This window comes from Tubulanus polymorphus, chromosome 1, assembly GCF_964204645.1.
Source record: "Tubulanus polymorphus chromosome 1, tnTubPoly1.2, whole genome shotgun sequence".
Classification (NCBI taxonomy): domain Eukaryota; kingdom Metazoa; phylum Nemertea; class Palaeonemertea; order Tubulaniformes; family Tubulanidae; genus Tubulanus; species Tubulanus polymorphus.
Window position 1 is genome coordinate 7,041,069 of NC_134025.1, and position 17,420 is coordinate 7,058,488.

General features: G+C 36.8%; 2 protein-coding genes across 3 annotated transcripts; one reads left to right on the forward strand and one right to left on the reverse strand.

Annotated features, from left to right (window-relative positions):
- The first annotated feature begins 196 nt into the window (after positions 1 to 196).
- On the forward strand, positions 197 to 4,290 carry LOC141909866 (SAYSvFN domain-containing protein 1-like). 2 transcript variants are annotated; one of them, XM_074800536.1, is made up of 2 exons: positions 197 to 296; positions 3,567 to 4,290. In XM_074800536.1, exons 1-2 carry the CDS (start codon positions 270 to 272, stop codon positions 3,981 to 3,983), a joined length of 444 nt encoding a protein of 147 aa, XP_074656637.1. In that variant the 5' UTR covers positions 197 to 269; the 3' UTR covers positions 3,984 to 4,290. The 2 variants fall into 2 exon arrangements, with proteins under 2 accessions (XP_074656637.1, XP_074656630.1); XM_074800529.1 differs by lacking the exon at positions 197 to 296 and adding an exon at positions 2,203 to 3,285.
- A 335-nt stretch (positions 4,291 to 4,625) lies between these two features.
- On the reverse strand, positions 4,626 to 12,645 carry LOC141903859 (conserved oligomeric Golgi complex subunit 2-like). The gene is made up of 18 exons (XM_074792213.1): positions 12,467 to 12,645; positions 11,871 to 12,032; positions 11,621 to 11,686; positions 11,209 to 11,289; positions 10,954 to 11,051; positions 10,444 to 10,549; positions 10,047 to 10,226; positions 9,747 to 9,871; positions 9,545 to 9,668; positions 9,024 to 9,163; positions 8,598 to 8,659; positions 7,025 to 7,188; positions 6,714 to 6,878; positions 6,546 to 6,621; positions 6,313 to 6,458; positions 6,096 to 6,232; positions 5,483 to 5,651; positions 4,626 to 5,387 (listed from the first exon to the last, which is right to left on the reverse strand). The coding sequence occupies exons 1-18, from the start codon at positions 12,542 to 12,544 to the stop codon at positions 5,220 to 5,222; spliced, it is 2,247 nt and encodes a 748-aa protein (XP_074648314.1). The 5' UTR covers positions 12,545 to 12,645; the 3' UTR covers positions 4,626 to 5,219.
- Positions 12,646 to 17,420: the final 4,775 nt, after the last annotated feature.

Here is a 17,420-nt window from a genome sequence, read left to right on the forward strand (position 1 = left end):
GTATGTACTCCCGCCTTCTTTCCAAGATCTATCCAACTTAAGGTAGTGGGAAAATACCATTTACCATCTCAGAAATGGTGCCGAAAATTCAATAGGTTGTCCTATATACGTAGTGAATGCCCCAGTGAACTATAAAATGAAGATAAGTTATTTAGAATCGAAAGTCCAATGACGAAAGTACCCAATGAACGTGTGTCACGTTTGATAATTGTCCATATGTACTGGATATAAGAGAACTGATTTGTAGCTTTAAACTGACCTCGTTATTAATGGAATTTCAGAACAGAACTCTCAAGGTATTCGGAAATATTAACCAATATGTTTATTTCTAAATCAGGTACCTGGTATGTACAATGATACGGTGTATTTGGGATTTCGATTAGGTTTAATAAGAAACGTGGCAAAAGTCTTCGAAGTATTAATTGCATTCCATAAATTGTGCGCTTTTATATGTCAATTGAGGTTCATGTCAGAAATGTAGACTGATTAGCGATGCTTTTACTTATTTTCGCTGATTTTCCAATCATTTCCCATAATGCGTTTGATGGCTTCTTCAGTTCCGACTTTAATCAGCATTTTCTGTACGATAGCATTACCGGCCGCACTGAGCTGATCGGTCTGTAACTCAACCGCATCGTTGATCCGCTCCACATTATTACTACTAACTTTCAGCTGCTTCGACAATACGGCTGCTGCTGGGACTCGCCGTTCATTGGCTTGGGCGTCGCGTACGACTTGCAGCATAGATTCCAGAGATCGAAGTTTCGAGAGGAGCACTTGATAGACATCTTCATTGCGAGCAAACTGACCAGACTTCATCATCGTCACAACGTCTCGTCGGAATCCGAATTCTTTCGCCAAGGATGGTTGACCGTAAACTTCTCTGAATACTTGAATGACGTGCTCGTGGCAGAGTGCCATAAGGGTCAATTCATTTTCATCGGAACATAATTCTGAAGTTGCCAAAAACAAAAGGCAGCCTATTACCCGAGATTGGTCCAGGACAACTTCCATCGCCGGTAAAACGTCCATTAACCGCTGACGTTTAAGATGTTTCGCTTGCGTCTTTTTCGGCGAGTCGTCAATTTTCACAAAACCAATAAACGCCATTACTAATGCACATATCAAGGAAAAGTCGCACTCTGGGCGGCTACTTACCAGACGTACAACTTTATGTATTTTTTCGGAAGGGTACAAATCTAAGAACAGATCGCAATATGTGTAGAGTCTCTTCGATAACGCGAATTTGAGAGCTAATATCGCATCTTGTATTCCATTCGGATCACTCAGAATAACCAATGGCTTCTGATTTCGCCAGGGTCGTTTGGTTACAGGGAATGAGATAACGGGTCTGACACTTGAAGTTTTTCTCTTCTTGTTCGCAGTTATATCTCGATTCTTCGGACTGCGTGACGATGATCTTTTCTTCGAACGGTTATTGGCATTGCTCGTTTCAGAACAGCATGCAGTGACGTCATCAGGGAATTTTCGAGTTTGTTGAACATTTTTGCGGCGATGATTTGGTGATACACCACAGGGTGCAGCTGGTGGTTTGTTGACGGTAGATTTTATCGGGACGGAAACAGACGATGGTCTCTGTAAAATGCTTGGTCGACGTCTTGGTGAAGGTGACGTCAGTTTACGATCTACCTTCGTATCCCGAATTAGTTTTCTCGTCGAGGAAAGATCCAAAGGTGTTTCTTGACTGTTAGGCGTGAAATTGTTCTTCGCCAAAAATTCTTCAATTTCTTTTAATGTCATGACTTTGACAGTAGTTCTAGCGTTAGACGAGGTTTTACTGAACTTCTGTGACGTCGGTCTCGAAAATATTGACTTCACGATGATTGGGCCTTTGTAGTTAAGGTCTCCTTTATTCGAATTACAATCTCTTTGGCAGGTACGGGTACCCATATTACTCATCGTTGTGCTGCAGAGGCCGTTTCTTTGACTGGTAGCTGATGAGGAGCTGCACGATGACGCATTCGAAAGTTTGCTGGAATCGGAATGCGTCAGACGATATGGAGTGTTGTGCTGTCTTGGACCAATACCATGCGACAAATTAGTCAAATGGGAATACCAGGGCATCGTCATCCAGTTGTGGCAGCCAGCATTGATTGTTTGCTGGTTGCAGTTCGAGCAACGGCCATTATGACAAAGGTCTGCACAAGAACGTTGGAAATAACTGTAAGTACCGGTACCACAAAAAGTGCTGTCACTGCAATAGTTTTGATGACATCTACATGTCGGCATGATATGCCTACCGGTACCACCGCTATCGGAATATGATACACTCAGAGCAACAGGTTTCTCATCGTAGATTTGATAACTTTCTCTCCCTGATTGTTCCATTTCCTCTTCTATAATGTAGGCCTATGCGTAACTAAAATAGAATCAGCCTAATTAAACTTCCTGCCAAACTGCGGTACCCAGACTGAAGTCGAATGAAAATTTATCACATTAAGCACCTATAGGTCATTATGGGTTATTTTAAAATGCACGGTGTTCTCCATTTGGTTATAACTGATCGTAGAAGTTGGATATAGGCCTATTTTACTTCCATTTTACCAGGTTATCCAATTTTCAATCATTGCACTACCAAACATTGAAATATCCAACTCAAAGCCATGAAACGTGATGGATTTTATGAATTGATTTGCAAAATTGGTCCTTTTAGGCCTACCTTGTGGAGAAAATCGTAGCATTATTCGATAACGATACTATTATCAACTGTTTCTTTATAAAATCGGCAATTCAAACGACTGATACTGTTGCAAACTTATTGTTGTCATTTTTGTTTGTTTGTAATTTTTTCGACAGGTGCACGGTATTTGATCCAAGGACTGATTTATTTGACCGTCGACATTTTTTCTTTACTAGCGGGACCGTTTACTTATCGGATCATAAAACCAAGTCTCATCTGATCATTTGGTATTTGTTTTGGGTACAGGAGAATATCGCCTTTAAATTCCACGTGGCTTTTTCTTTTATTAACGCGTTTAACTTTTCGGTGGATCAGTTGTACTCCGGCGCCCGCCTGCGCTCCCAATATCGAGTCGAAAGACTCTGGCAACGGAGGGGAAATAAAACATTACAGCCGCAACCAACGATTTTATTAAGATATAGTTGACGTAAACCCGGAAGTAAACAAAATTAGGCTAATTCATTGTCACGAACTAAATGAATTCAATTGAACAGCAATTAAGAGAATACAGAGCCAGGAAATCGAAAGAGAAATTCTCGGCAAATCATAATGTGGGAAATTTGATATCAAGATCAATAAGCCTGGTGAGCTAAAAACTGCAAAAAGCCACCAAAACTTATTTAGGCCTAGAGGCACAGGGTCAGGGACCTGACACAATGATTTTGACCCCAGTATCCTAGGTACTGTATATAAAAAGACTTTTTATATAGGCCTATAGTACCTAGGATACTGGGGTCAAAATCTTTTTGTGTCAAGTCCCTGTGGCCTTAGGAGCAAAAGTTTGAAAGGAAAATGATGATGATTGAGTTTTTTTAAACGTACATTTACATGAATTTATTAGTTTTTAATAATTTTTCTATTGCAGGTGAGATCCCAGTCACAAACACAGGATAAAGCAGCTAAAGAATGCAATGATGAAGAGGATGAATTTACTTGCTCAAGTCCTCCACTTACTGGAGTTGGAAACACTATTGGTACTCCTCAAATCAGTGACAATCAAATTTCCAGATTCATTGACCGGCACCCTTACACTCCTTTGATTTTGAAAACTTTACTCTGGTTGATGCTGTGGTTACTTTTCATCAGTTTAGAATTCGGTGCAGTCTACTTCGTTGTCTCGAGTTTGTTTGTGATCTATAGAACTATGCGAACAAAACCTCGGTCTCCTGGTGAACTGAGTGCATATTCTGTATTCAATCCTAATTGTGAACGTCTCGAAGGAACATTTACTGCTGAACAGTTTGAAAAAGAATTGCGTTATGGTGCTGGTTCCGTTCATTGAATGCGTTAATTTGGTGTCATTGGTATCCAGTACTTATCTTTAAAAACCCATCTTTTATCTATATAATGTGGAGGAACAGGCCGGCCAGTACACCCGAAATCAGTTCCACAGTTGTGGGCTTAACAAGTGGAAAGTAACTAATTTGAACTCAAATTTGACCACCAACTGTAGAATTGGAATCTATTTTTAGATCTGAAGTTATGAAGCAGCTATCAAATAATATAGAATGAATTCTTGCTAGAAGACTCATATTGTTTAACATCTCATTTTCTATGCATTTGTTATGGTACTACTTATATTTTATGGTCAAGGTTTGATTTTCATTTCAAAGTGTTTGTTAGTGAATAGAAAGTGAATATTATTCTCTTATACATGCTTCATTTAAGTTTTGTCGTTAAGAGAACTGGTTATCTGTTACGGATTCTGAAGTAAAGTTCCATGTAGCACTTGCTAACCCAAGCATATTTCAACTGGGTTTGGCAAAAAGTTGGTCATTACAACATGCACCCGATTTAGGCAAACCCCTGCTGCATGAGGATAGACAGCAAGATGAGGGATATGCTTAGCTTTGAAAGATAAGAGTTCAAATATACTTGACAAAAATCAAAATTCATACCATACAAGTCTTAGATTATCCCTTTATTTCACATATCGAAAATAATTTAATAAATACATTATACATAAAAGATAATTTACAATGAATCTTGACTATACATAATTCTATTTACATATAGAATACAGTTATTTCTCAATCCAAAGAGGAAAGAAGTTCCTTTACGACCTACTTAGTTTACATATAATTTTTTCGTAAGAAATGGAATCAATGTCACCATACCTGAATAATTTTCAGCGTGAGATGTTCCATTCATGTGAATGAAAACACAAAAGAACAAATGAAAATGATTGGTTGCGCTAGCAAATTTACTGCAGCTTTAATAAAATACAACATACATAGAGCCAACAGTTGTGTATCTATTGACTTAAAGATGTACAAATAAAAAATAATAATGTCACAAAAAAGGGCAATACCCAATGACATAAAAGCTGTCATCTCATTTTCAGACTTACATTGAATCAAAATCTATTCTGTGTCCTCGATTGAAGACATTTCCAACAACAAATCAACTAACAATAACCGAATAACCCACGATTATCAGGGCATTCACCGAGTCCTAGATTCCGGATAAAGATCTACCGGTATAAGGAATTTAAATGGAGATGATTTAGTGGATATTATCACGTATTCCCAGCATGAGATTCGGAGACAGTTTTCATTTCACTGTTATTATTGTTCCCCATGGTCGATGATGAGTTATTCGCAGATGCAGGTTTCGAGTCAGTGGCCAGCTCGCTTAATTTTTCATAAGATTCGATGTCATCTTTTGAGATACCTAAAGCTTCGATCTAAAATAAGCAAAGAAAACAAATCTTCAACGAGGAACTTTTTCGAACATTTTTGTCAACCTTTCATTATTCTGAGATTCGTAAACGCAACAAACCTGCTCTCCAAATTCTTTAATGTCTATCTTGAATTGTGTCCTGATCTTATCATCATCGGTCATGCCTTGAGAAAGCGATGTTATTGAGCCACGAGCTTTCTTTAGACGCTTCAAACTGTCTTCCATTTTTCTCACGCTGGTCAGCACATCATTCGTGATTGTATAATATCTACAAAAACATAGTGAGCACACGATCAGGAAAATGCTCCACAAAATAGGCGTCCAGGGACACCAGGCCCACTTGGCAAGTGGTCTCGAGATGCTCCACAATCTGACAATTTCAATACTCAACGTCCCCTGGTGAAACTGATGACCTTAAAACTTGGCACTATCATAGAATACGTCATAACAGCTTTGCAATTAAATGTGGTCAACAAATACATACAGCTCCCAATAGAAATGGAAACACTACGTAAATATCACCATTCAATGCCCACTGGGGAAGTTATGCAAAAGCCAATGACCTTGAAAATAACCACAATCATAGAAAGTATCATGATCTACAACTTATGATTGTGATAACTTGAATCCCAAGTGGGCTAAAAAACTTTCATGGGACTAATGTCATCAATATTTTGACTACATTCCTATAAGAATTGCTGGTCCTACTTACTGACTAGTCAGATTCCGTAATATTTGTGTTATCCATATCTTCTTGCGTTCAGTGCGAATGATATCTTTATGTTCATCGATAAAGCTATGAATTGGTTTCGCTATGCTAGAAACGTAAGGGGATGATTTTGTCGGCACCTGAAAAATGAAACCTTCGTTGAGAAGAGGATTCATGACTTTACTGCCAGCTATGTAAAACTTTCGAATGGAGAATTCACCTCTCGGTTTGTTCGTCTGTATAATCGAGGGATATCGCTAACTAGTTTCAGATGAATCGAGCACAAATTCGTGATTTCCAATACGATATAATCATCAAAGGGTTTTAACTGGTCACACATGCTATTTTGTGAATCGGCAATGCTGCCTGAAAAGTAAGTATTGGCGCATTCATCAATATTACCATGAAAACTTTTTAGAAGAGCTCTTGTTTTTGAAATGTCATATTTTTTACCTTCGTATAAAGTTAGATCATCACAACCAATCTGAATCAGCTTAGGCTTGATGACTTCAGACAAAACTTCTGGTAACTAAAACTCAGAATGAGAAGCATGTACTTAACTGTTCACTTCGGCTTTGTTGACCCCATTTTGAAATAGCAAGTTTGAAAAATAAATCTTACCCGCTGTGAAAGATTCTCCGTATCAGTAATGAGTGTAATGATCTGTTGCATAGTTATACAAGTATGAAGCGGTTCAGCAGGATTCACTAATTCACTACTAGCTGGCTGATTTTCAATCTCATTTTGCTTGCTTTCTTTTTTCTCTTTTGCATCTGTTGCCATGAGCTGCAACGGAATATGTGTCATTCATATACAACAGGTTTCAGCAACAGTTCATGTAGCGTTAGTTAAATAAGTCAAACGGTAATCCTCCCAACTGGTCGGACTACAGGGTAGTTTACTGTAAGTATATTCAACCTCAGACATCTTACCTCTTTCTCTTGAAGTTCAGTGATCCAAGACGTGTACCTCGCCAGTATTTGCAGTGTTAGCTTCCAGAACTTTGGACAAAGAGGAGACAAATAGATGTGGTCTGACCAACACAAGTGTAAAGATGACCACACGCTAGATGTAGATTGTAAATAAAATCCAGTATCTAGGAAAAAATTGTAGGAAAAATTGTAATACATACAGTCCACTGATTTAGATTATTAAGCACAGACCTGAAAGGGGCACACAGAATAAATCGGAACACATCTGAATAAAGTTGTCATGAAGAATATCAAACATGTCTCAATCGAGAGATTTATCATTCAGTTGTACTCTTCTGGTGGCAATGCATATATCTTTGTAAACAATAAAAGAACCACTCCTTAGGCAATGAGAACTCGACATGAGACAGTGCTGCATTCTAGAGCACACATTGGAAACTATTTTAGTGGTGTGGCAGCTGAATATACAGGTACACTAAGGCTAAAATATAATGATACCTCGTTTCCCCCCAATCAGTCGGGTCATTTGGTAAACTGCAATTAATTTGTAATCAGTTCATCGATAACTGCAGGGTCTGTTATGGTAAGCTTGATCACGATTTAGAAAAAAAGGTTATGTACAGGGTAGATAGGTGGCCGGCTGGGTCAACTTTTTAAGCTGAGCAGATATGAGAAACAAGGTATCAATTTTTTTAGCCTAAATACTACATATATCATATCATGAATATTGAATATCATATTTCAGATCAATGATACTGTAATTTCAAAAGCCAAAAGCTATGATAATTACGGTAAAACTTCACTGTATATATGGAAATTCACTCGGCTTAAGGCAATAATAGACTAAATTTCAAGGTTGCATTTAAGTACTGTATTTTTGGTGCTATTGAAGTATCTAATTCCAATAAATGGGATAATGAATGAAAATAGTAAACACTATCCTGAGGATTCGGTATGAAGTAGCTAGGAGCAGACTTGCAGGTATTCCTTTTTTAATCATATAAATACACATAACTATGATTCCCGGAAATTGTATATTTTAGAATTAACAGCGGGTGAAACTATTAAAGTACAAGCAAAACTTTGAACACAAGTGACATTCATACATGGATATAGGAAACCTGCTAACACACTAAATGTATCAGTTCAAAAAAATGGACAAGATGCAAAAAGGCTGCTTTCTTGGTATTTCATGACACACTCCCATTTTAATTATGGTACACTAGTATATCACCCGAAGACCATAGTTAGCTTTTCACACCCGAGCACCCCGGGGGTTGAATCCATTGTATCAGACATTTATTGTCAATGCTTATAAGATGATATTGATTCTTTTGTGCGCACTTCCCGGAAAAATAAATCAACAACTGTAACAAATGAAAACTGCTGCTGCAAGGTTTGTTTCTCAACGTATGACCTAGATCTGATTCAGTTAAATGAATGTAAGCCAATGATTGTAGAAAGAAAATTCAGCAAGAAGAGATCATTCTCTTATTAAGATTTTGAATGTTTAACGATGAACGAATAGACTTCAGAGGAAGACATTGAGGATTTCTAGTTTGAATATACATACCATTTGTCTTAGCAAACGGCGTCAATAAGGCCATTTCTAAATTGCAAGCGATCTCTTGAAATCTGAAATAAGAAATAAACATTTGCACTTTTTGAACTTTGAAAAAAATACCTACAGATTATCAAGAATTCACATTCTCTATATCAATGTATAATTATTCAGTACATGACCCTCAGACAATAAAAAATCAATGGAACATAATGCACTTTACTTTCCAGACAAATCAATTTTGACGAGGATATAAGGTCTTGTGTTGATGGAATTAATTGATGTTTTATGTTCCGTTTTACAAGGTTACTTTCATTGAAGGATCAGCAGAGGTGCAGTGTTCCTGAGAGTGACCCTATATCATTTACCATTTCCATCATGTAAAAATATCAAAACTTCATGATCTTTTGATGATCAATGTAACCGATATGTTCGCACCTTATTTGATAATAAACGGGCAGACTCCATTTGGCAAAGAATGTATTGTAACTCGGATGGGCTCGTAAGCGTTTGACGCTAGCTTGAGATCCACACTGCCTTTCAAATCGATCAGCGAAATCCATACTGACTAGATATTTCTGTAAATGACAAGATTGACATATTTCTTCAACTTAGTTTTACGAGCACAACAAGAAGTCTTCAGGCTTTGGCACTGTGGCTATAAATATCATCGCCAAAGAGGCCTGGTTTCCTTTTGCTGATGTTTGTTAATTTTGTGAATTAGCAGTTTTCGTGAATGGAAAATTTGATTTCTACGGAGTGAAGCCAAAATCATGAGCAATTGAGCAATGTAGGATTCACTCAAATATCTTATGGCTACAAATTAGTTGAATATATTCATTACATTTTAAGATGTCAGTCACATGTTTAGCACATTTTTCCAGCAATTTGGTGTAGCTATACGCTGCAGCTAAAAACTCAATGCAATTTTGAAATAATGAAAACCTGCTATTTCTTACATTGTGGAATACATCCGGGTTTCCAGGCGCGAATATAGATGGTGTTCGCGCTTCGATGTTATAAATCACTTCGGGCCATACAGCATTGACGAGGAAATCATAACCACGCACGACATCCCCACTACTGTAAACGCAATCAAATTCAAGAATAAAGTAACAACAAATAGTCAACCTGCAGCTCTTGCCTAATAATTGGACTTACTTTGAAAATGATCCAGATGTTACTTGTTTCAATGTTTCGCAATGAGTTGGAATGAAATCTAAAATAGCTGCATACATTGCCTCCAAGCCATGCTGGTTTGACTGGATAAATTCTTCAGTAATTACCTAATAAGAATGAAATGTACTTTCTTATAAAACTCTATAACAACAATACAATAGTTAACCTTGCTCAATATTCTTTTAGGTATTTAGGTATAGATTGTTTAAAAATGCCACTGGTTGTGAAGCTAAGATATGAATTAGGACAAATGGAGTAATTTCAAATACATGATGTATATACCTCTTCCATATAAGGACGGACAGCACATTGACGGAATAGGTTTTCAGCATCCCGAATTTTATCAATTGTTGCATAAGTTCGAAGGCACTGACGAAGAATTTCTATCTGACTGGTCTCCAGACCTTCCTTAAATGAACCTTCCAAACTAAATTGCAAAGTCGTCGTTATATTCGAGATGCGCTGTAAAAAATTAAGATGGCAAAATAGAAAACGCCACTTAGGAATATTTTTTAAGCTTTATGCAACTACTTATTCTAATCTTATTGGTTTCGTATAGTTTAAGTTTCCGCTCTAAAAAACTGGTCTCTTTATACTATTTATCTAAAGCTTATGCTCTCTTATGAATTGGATCTAATTTTCCGCAAAGTACTCCTTGTATTGTTATGAAAAGAATTACCGGTTTTATTTCTTGAATAAGGGGTAAATTACGATTTTTGCTCACGTAAAATTGCAACTTATTGAACTCAGTGGCAACGCGTTCCAAAAGCTGACCACTAAGTTCTCTAAAATGGAATGAAAAATAGAAAAAAATATCTCATGATGAATGTAAAGTATACAGAATAATCAAAATACACATTATTGAATGAATAACTAATCATCATCAAATATAACAGTAACCAGCACATCCTGGGTTGCAGTTTAAGCATACAACAGTAAGATTTCCGATTGATATTTCATGTTATTTCAAATTATTCAATCATTATTTATTTCAATATGAGCTATTTAGGTCGATCAAGAATCAATGAAAACCTTGTTAATGTTGACTTTTAAATTCCCATTCAAATCATTAGCTGAATATCAGGAAAAGGACACAAAGGTTACACATGTGGATGGTTATTGCAATTTTTCATCAGATTAGAAAAAGTAACAATAAGAATCTTTTTTCGCAATTATCAATAAAACATACCCAGTATAATGAGTTACTCCTTCTAGTTGTTGAATACCCAATAAAAGCTCAATTTTATCGACCGACTTGATAATGTTCATCAACTGCTGCAAACAAGCCTGAAAAGAAATGGATAGATTACATACAGTGCCACGAGCATTGAATAAATTGCAATAGGTTTTTACCAATGCAAGGCTGCAAGCAGAACTAGGTGTGATTGTGACACGTTAACATCATTTCACTTCAACAAAAAACAACAAAATAGAAAGTGCTGACCTTTTGTTTAATGATAGAATTTTTCTTGTTGATCTTTTCTTGAGTTTCATTTACAGCTTCGGCAATCGACGTTCGAACTTTCTGTAATAATGTATTTAAATGATCAGCTTCGACGTTTCTTCGTTCGTGTCTGTCTGGGATCAAACGACCGGGCCAGACAAATGACAAACGAATAATTGTAAGATTTTTACTAAATCAAAGAGAACTAGAAAGAATATGTCTGATTGCTACACGCTTAGGCATACAAGGCTTGTCGCAAAAACAATAATTTCGTCTGCAATAAGTAAGCTTCCTGTTTGAGTTTTCATAAAGCACAGCAATCAACTGTATTCTAGTAGTGTAAGTAGGTTTAAAAATCATGACCGAAAATGAATCATCATACATAATTAGTTCATAAACGACTGGTATCTACCATAATTTGTTCTTTAAGTTGATCTAAGGGAGCTGTTAAATTCTTAATAGCTTTATCCATTCCAACCTGAAAAACGGAATGAATTCAGAATTCAATACTACACTGGCTTAACAGCAATACCAAAGGAAAAACTGAACTCAAATACACCAAAGATCTCTCCAGACAATGTCAAAGATCCATAAATTGAAATCTTGTCTACCGGGGTATCATGAAGATTTCCAACCTTGTCTTTCTTCCATACGTCACTTACCAAATTTGTTGAAAGATTGACAAAGTCTGCATAATCTTTGTTGATTAATTCGATCATAGCACTTTTTAGCGTAACTAGGTACAAATGCAAGTCTTCCCTCAGCGTTTCTAATTGAACCTTGTGTCGACATGTTGTCACAAAATGATCCACATCAAAATCATCCTGATAGTAAGAAAAAACAGGATTCAAAACTGTATTTTACCTTAACTGTTCAAGTGTTCTGCCCTGTCAAGGTTATATCTGGAGTAGTCTTTTTTCCACAAACATGAGAAATCTCATTGATAGATAATTTGATAAACATTCGTAGAAAGGGTATGCTACAGTAGTTACAGTATGATAAACTGGTACCGGTATCATTTAGGATACAAATAAGTATATCAAATTATGTTCTCTCAGTTCACAGGACTGTGAAGTTACATTTATTTTGTCTTTCGAATTGTTTGAAACACATCTGATCTCACATTGTAGGCATCTGAGTAGAATTTCTCGATAGAATTACTCTACTACGATTAGACAGAAGCTAAAAAACGTATGAAAGGTACTGTGGCAAGTGTTCTTATGTGTCAAACGGATTTACTTCCGGGTTTTAATTCTACCTTCATGAAGTCGTCAGGATCGAAACAGAGCGCTGACCCACACGCTATAGGAATCATATTATCATCTGCAGTCATCATTCTATGATTTATCCGTCTATTTATCAGTTTATGCAACGATTAAGCCAGAAATTTGCGAAATATTAGTAGTTTGTTAATGCCACTGTGGCACACTCCGCCATCTTTGCCGGTCTTTAATCGCAGCACGGTGATTGGTTGATTTCCTAGGCACACTTGCCAGTGATAGCTCTTAGTCCAACGAGTCGTTGTCCGCAAAATAGGGTCTGTTGTGCAAACCGGATTGTGATGGCAAACTCGCAGGACCCGTTCGTTTTTGGCCACGGAGATTTGGAAATAAGACCAATTTTTGATTTTGTAGTTCATTTAGCCTTTTACAACATCAGTCGTTACCGTAGAACTTATAGAGCCAGTACCAGATAATTAACCAAACCAAGGTACCGAGAAGGCCACAAAATATATAATTTAGTTTATATCGGGATGGTGAGAAAATGGTGATGTAAATCATAACACCACACTCAGGCATCAAACTTTCATGCAAGCGGTTGAGTCCGGTCCGTCTTTGTTCGGCAATTAAAATTATCGTTGAGAATAATTGCCTTATTCATCTTTCCGGAAAGGATGTCAAAATTGTTGACGAAGGTTTGGAGCCGCATGAACCTTAATAATGGCCTCGGAGTCTTTGCCATCAGAGCAAGTCCGACTGGGGTGGTGTTCTCATAAGATACCCACCGATCTCGGCCATTTCAGGTATCATCAGTATTCTGTGAAAAAGTCACGGCTAGATGGCTCTCGATCCGCCGTGGGAATAAATTATGCTAACTTCCACGGGTAATCTATGAATGAATATGGTTCGGTTGGACTAATGAATGATGCTGGGGCGATATATACATGCATGCAACGCGACAGTCAATCTAAGAGTGGCAGACTAGGGATGAAGCGACACGGCGGATATCATTGATAAATATGCGCGGTCCCATTTACTGAATGAGATCCAAGTTTTATTATCAACGGATATGAACTCGTCACTGATTCCGAGCGGAACAATATCATCAATGGGCGAATCGAAAACACAAAGAGCTAGCATCGTTTTACAGTTTGAATGAAATGTATCAGGGATCGATACTCAGCAGTGCCTTTGTCGCATAACGACTCGCTGCAGCTCGCTCCCTGTCTCCGATAATGTTACAGCACACATCGAGAGCGACTAGATGAATCCGCAACCAGGTGTGCTAGTACTAAGACCAATCCTTGAATGACGCAGTAGTGTAACAAACACTGGCGGCTATACACGATCTATCGGCGAACTCTAAATAATTTAGATGCATGTACATCGGGATAGAGAACCGATATAATCATGAATCGACACTGCCTCCGTCAGTTTCTACAGTAGATCTTTAAAACAATTTTTTTGGGGGGAGGGGCAAAAATTTGAAACCTCTCTTATTCTGCCTGATGGCAAAAATGTATGACTACCAAAGTGGGGAACACTCCTTTCGACCATTATTTATCCTGTATCAGGGCTGGTCATGATGATGGTCAGTAATATACCGCTCATCTCGCAGCGAACACGACCCAATTCAAAAATGATGCTTATCGATTTAACTACATGAACAGTGTTGTGCATCAATTTCATTTCATTATGGTTCAAACGAATCTTAATAGTAAATTGAATATTCATCGGGTATTTTTGTGCAAGAAAACGTAGCAAATCCTAAAGATATGAATTCAGAATGATCCATCCGCATAGAGGTGAGGCTGCGCCAGTTAATGCCGTATTGATTTATCCGATTTATCGATTTTTTACCAGTAGAAGATACGCTCAGTTGACAGCCAGTTAGTTCTCCAAGCGACGACATCAGTCCACAAAAAACCAGCAAAAACGAATCGTATTTTTTTTGTATAAATCATTATTTCTTTTCTTTAAAATGAATGAAATGACAACATATTCGCTCAATATAAAAGTATTCACATATGTATGTTAGCACATATTATTTATTTTAACATTGTACCACACCTTTCTTTAATAAATATTCTTATCGACGTCATCAACAGGCCTTTTGAAGAAGCCTGATATTAATTGTATGTTTTTTTTTCTTTAAGAAAAAAAGGTGCTCAATTACACTGGGAATTAAACCATTCAAACCTAACACTATAGGTAGTCACATACACTCTACAAAGCTTATGCTCTCACCAGTTAACTGACAGTTTGCGTAGAGATTGTGTACAAGCATTATCATAATCATCATCACCATTAATCATCATCATCATCATCACCATCGTTTTAATTTTTTACAAACAAGGGTAAAATTTATAAAGACATAACAGAGGTCGCACTGCAATATGTACAGGTATTATAGTAGTCATGCGCTGTTAAAAAGCTTCAGTGAATGATTCTTCTATCGGAACGAAATCTTTATATTCGGGGTCCAGCAACCCAGCTCACTCTGTTTTATAGTCAGTTGCTAGAGGACTGGTCTCCTTTGAAATAATAACACGCGTATCTCTTTTCTTATTTACAAAACAAATAATACACAGAAATGTTATTCTTTCGGGGCAGAACGTTACTTATAACATGACACATGTTGAGAACTATGTTGAATGTTTCATTTAAGTAAGAAATTCGCATCCCACAACAAATGCTATTTCAGTACCGAGTGTTAGATCAATGCCAAAAACTTTCACAAACGCGCGATTGAAATTAAATTCAGCATCAAAGTGAAAAAATATTTCGTGTTGATATTGACTTTTACTTGCGTTGCATTATCCAAAGTGACGCAAAAATAGTAACGCAAGAATCCTCTATTCGTTGCTAGTTGCTGAATGAATGCGACTTACTTAACGACATCTGATTTAGAATTCGGAGAATATTATTACAATATCATCGGCAAAGACACTGGTTGTGAGATATTTCGAAAAATTAATAAGACAAAAGTGAAATCAATATACTGTCTACCTTACACCGGAATATTTTGCTATGTAAACATATTGCTGTTTGGTCTATATAGATAGATGTTGGTACATCAATACGAATGAAGTGAGGCTGACAAAAACTCGGTGACTGATTTTATGTTGGTAAATGGCACACGCAAAGCAACTTAAACCTCCAGAGATATTGCATAGCACAATTATAACTCGAGTTGTCCAACATGAATATCTTAATAATTTGTTTAATATTATCTATATACGATCATAAAAATATCATTCTTTCTGTTATTTATTTATTCATTTTTATCTTATAACGTATCATTATCATTTTTATTATTATTATCATTATTATTATCATTATATACTTGATTGAAAAACGACAGTACTCCCGCGCGTGTCGGCATTGAGACTACCTGTTGAACTTATATACAAGAGGTGTGTACAAAATTTGGCATTCATAATCACATGACTACACACTTATTAAACAATTTACTAATCAATTAGCACCTATAAAGTCAAAGTAAAAAATGACGCTACAGGTACCGGTAATAATAATAATTATAATTGGAATCATGATGAAAATAAAGCGTGTAGTTTTAGTTATCATTCCTTGATGAAAAGTAACTAATGCACATCGCAATAACATATCAGTACACATGTAAGCAGCACAGTAAAAACGAAGCAATTCTTTTATACCAATACTTAACAAAATAATTCCATTTGTACCCCAATGAAAATCATAACCAAATAGGCCTGAATCGGATTTGACATCGGAGAGCATCTGTACTAACGACGTTCAGATTTTTAGTACATCATCAGGTCGCTGTAAAACCGAAATAGCAAGGACACAAAATGAACGAAAATGAAATGCCTTACTGTTTAGATCAATACAAACTATGAATAAAGTTGACTAATATGTCCAAGATCATTGCCGATTCCAAATAAGGAAATGTTCAGAAATTTCATCTCGCTACCACTCATAAACCGTCAATGTCAATTCATAATCAAAATGTCGGTAGACCAAACAAACCCACGATCAACGGATTTAGACTGTGAAAGAAAGTATTAGCTCTGTCTTTGAAATTACTAACACCCTTCCCTACGTATCATTTATAATCAGTAGATCAAGATACCTGGAAATACAACGTGGTGGTTTCTATAACACGGCTCTGCGGTTACATGAGTGAAACAGTCAACTTTTGGGAACTGAGTTTCCAAGAAACAGCAGCGGCGGCAATCAGAAGTCATTTAATCTACCAATCTACCGAAGAAGAACCGGAAAAATATTTATATATACGTATACAACAGCCGTGAAAATAAAAGAGGCACACCACGTTTAAGTGCTATATTGCATCACAAGATGGTTGTTCGCCAGCCAAGCTTGAGAAGACTTCATTCATGTATTGATTGCATACATTAGCCAGTGAACAGTACAGAGATCTCTAAGCAGTGAAAGTGCTCTCTCTCTCTCTCTCTCTCTGTTTTTCATACAGAGCTCTCCGATGATGGTTCCGTGTATACACAGCCGATACATTTTCACCTTATTATTAAGCGATGGGAAAAGACTTGTATCCACCATGCATAATTCTGAATTCAAGTGTCAACGACGAAAACTTACATCAAATTATTCTGAGCTTCAAAAATGCTATCAGAACTAATGAACGAAATATAATAATTTTGATTTCACTTCGGAGAGGAAATTCATTTGTTAGGAACCTGTTGAGGCAAAGTTCATCGTATGGCTACTTGAACTAAATAGATGTGTTATCATGAATGAATTACGACTTACGACTTTCGTAATGAATGTACGAAATGATAGGAGCATCCCCTATCTCATGTAAACAAATTCATAGGTGAAGCTCGTGGTCAATACTGTGAAATCTTTCAAACAATTCAAACTATCAAAAATTGAGTTGCGTAATAGAGATTTATGAATTCTCTATGTCCTACATGTACTACTGATATCTATTCTTGTGCTGCAACAACGGCAAAAAGATTTGATTAACCTAAC

Bases quoted from the DNA above. Each gene is read 5' to 3' on its own strand.
- LOC141909866 (XM_074800529.1), top strand. From the start codon at position 3,178: ATGAATTCAATTGAACAGCAATTAAGAGAATACAGAGCCAGGAAATCG. The intron at 3,286-3,566 runs GTGAGCTAAAAA...TTTCTATTGCAG, and splicing joins TATCAAGATCAATAAGCCTG to GTGAGATCCCAGTCACAAAC.
- LOC141903859 (XM_074792213.1), bottom strand. From the start codon at position 12,544: ATGATGACTGCAGATGATAATATGATTCCTATAGCGTGTGGGTCAGCG. The intron at 7,189-8,597 runs GTATGTATATTC...ATTTTTTCCTAG, and splicing joins GCCGTTTGCTAAGACAAATG to ATACTGGATTTTATTTACAA. The intron at 6,622-6,713 runs GTAAGATTTATT...TCTGAGTTTTAG, and splicing joins CGGAGAATCTTTCACAGCGG to TTACCAGAAGTTTTGTCTGA.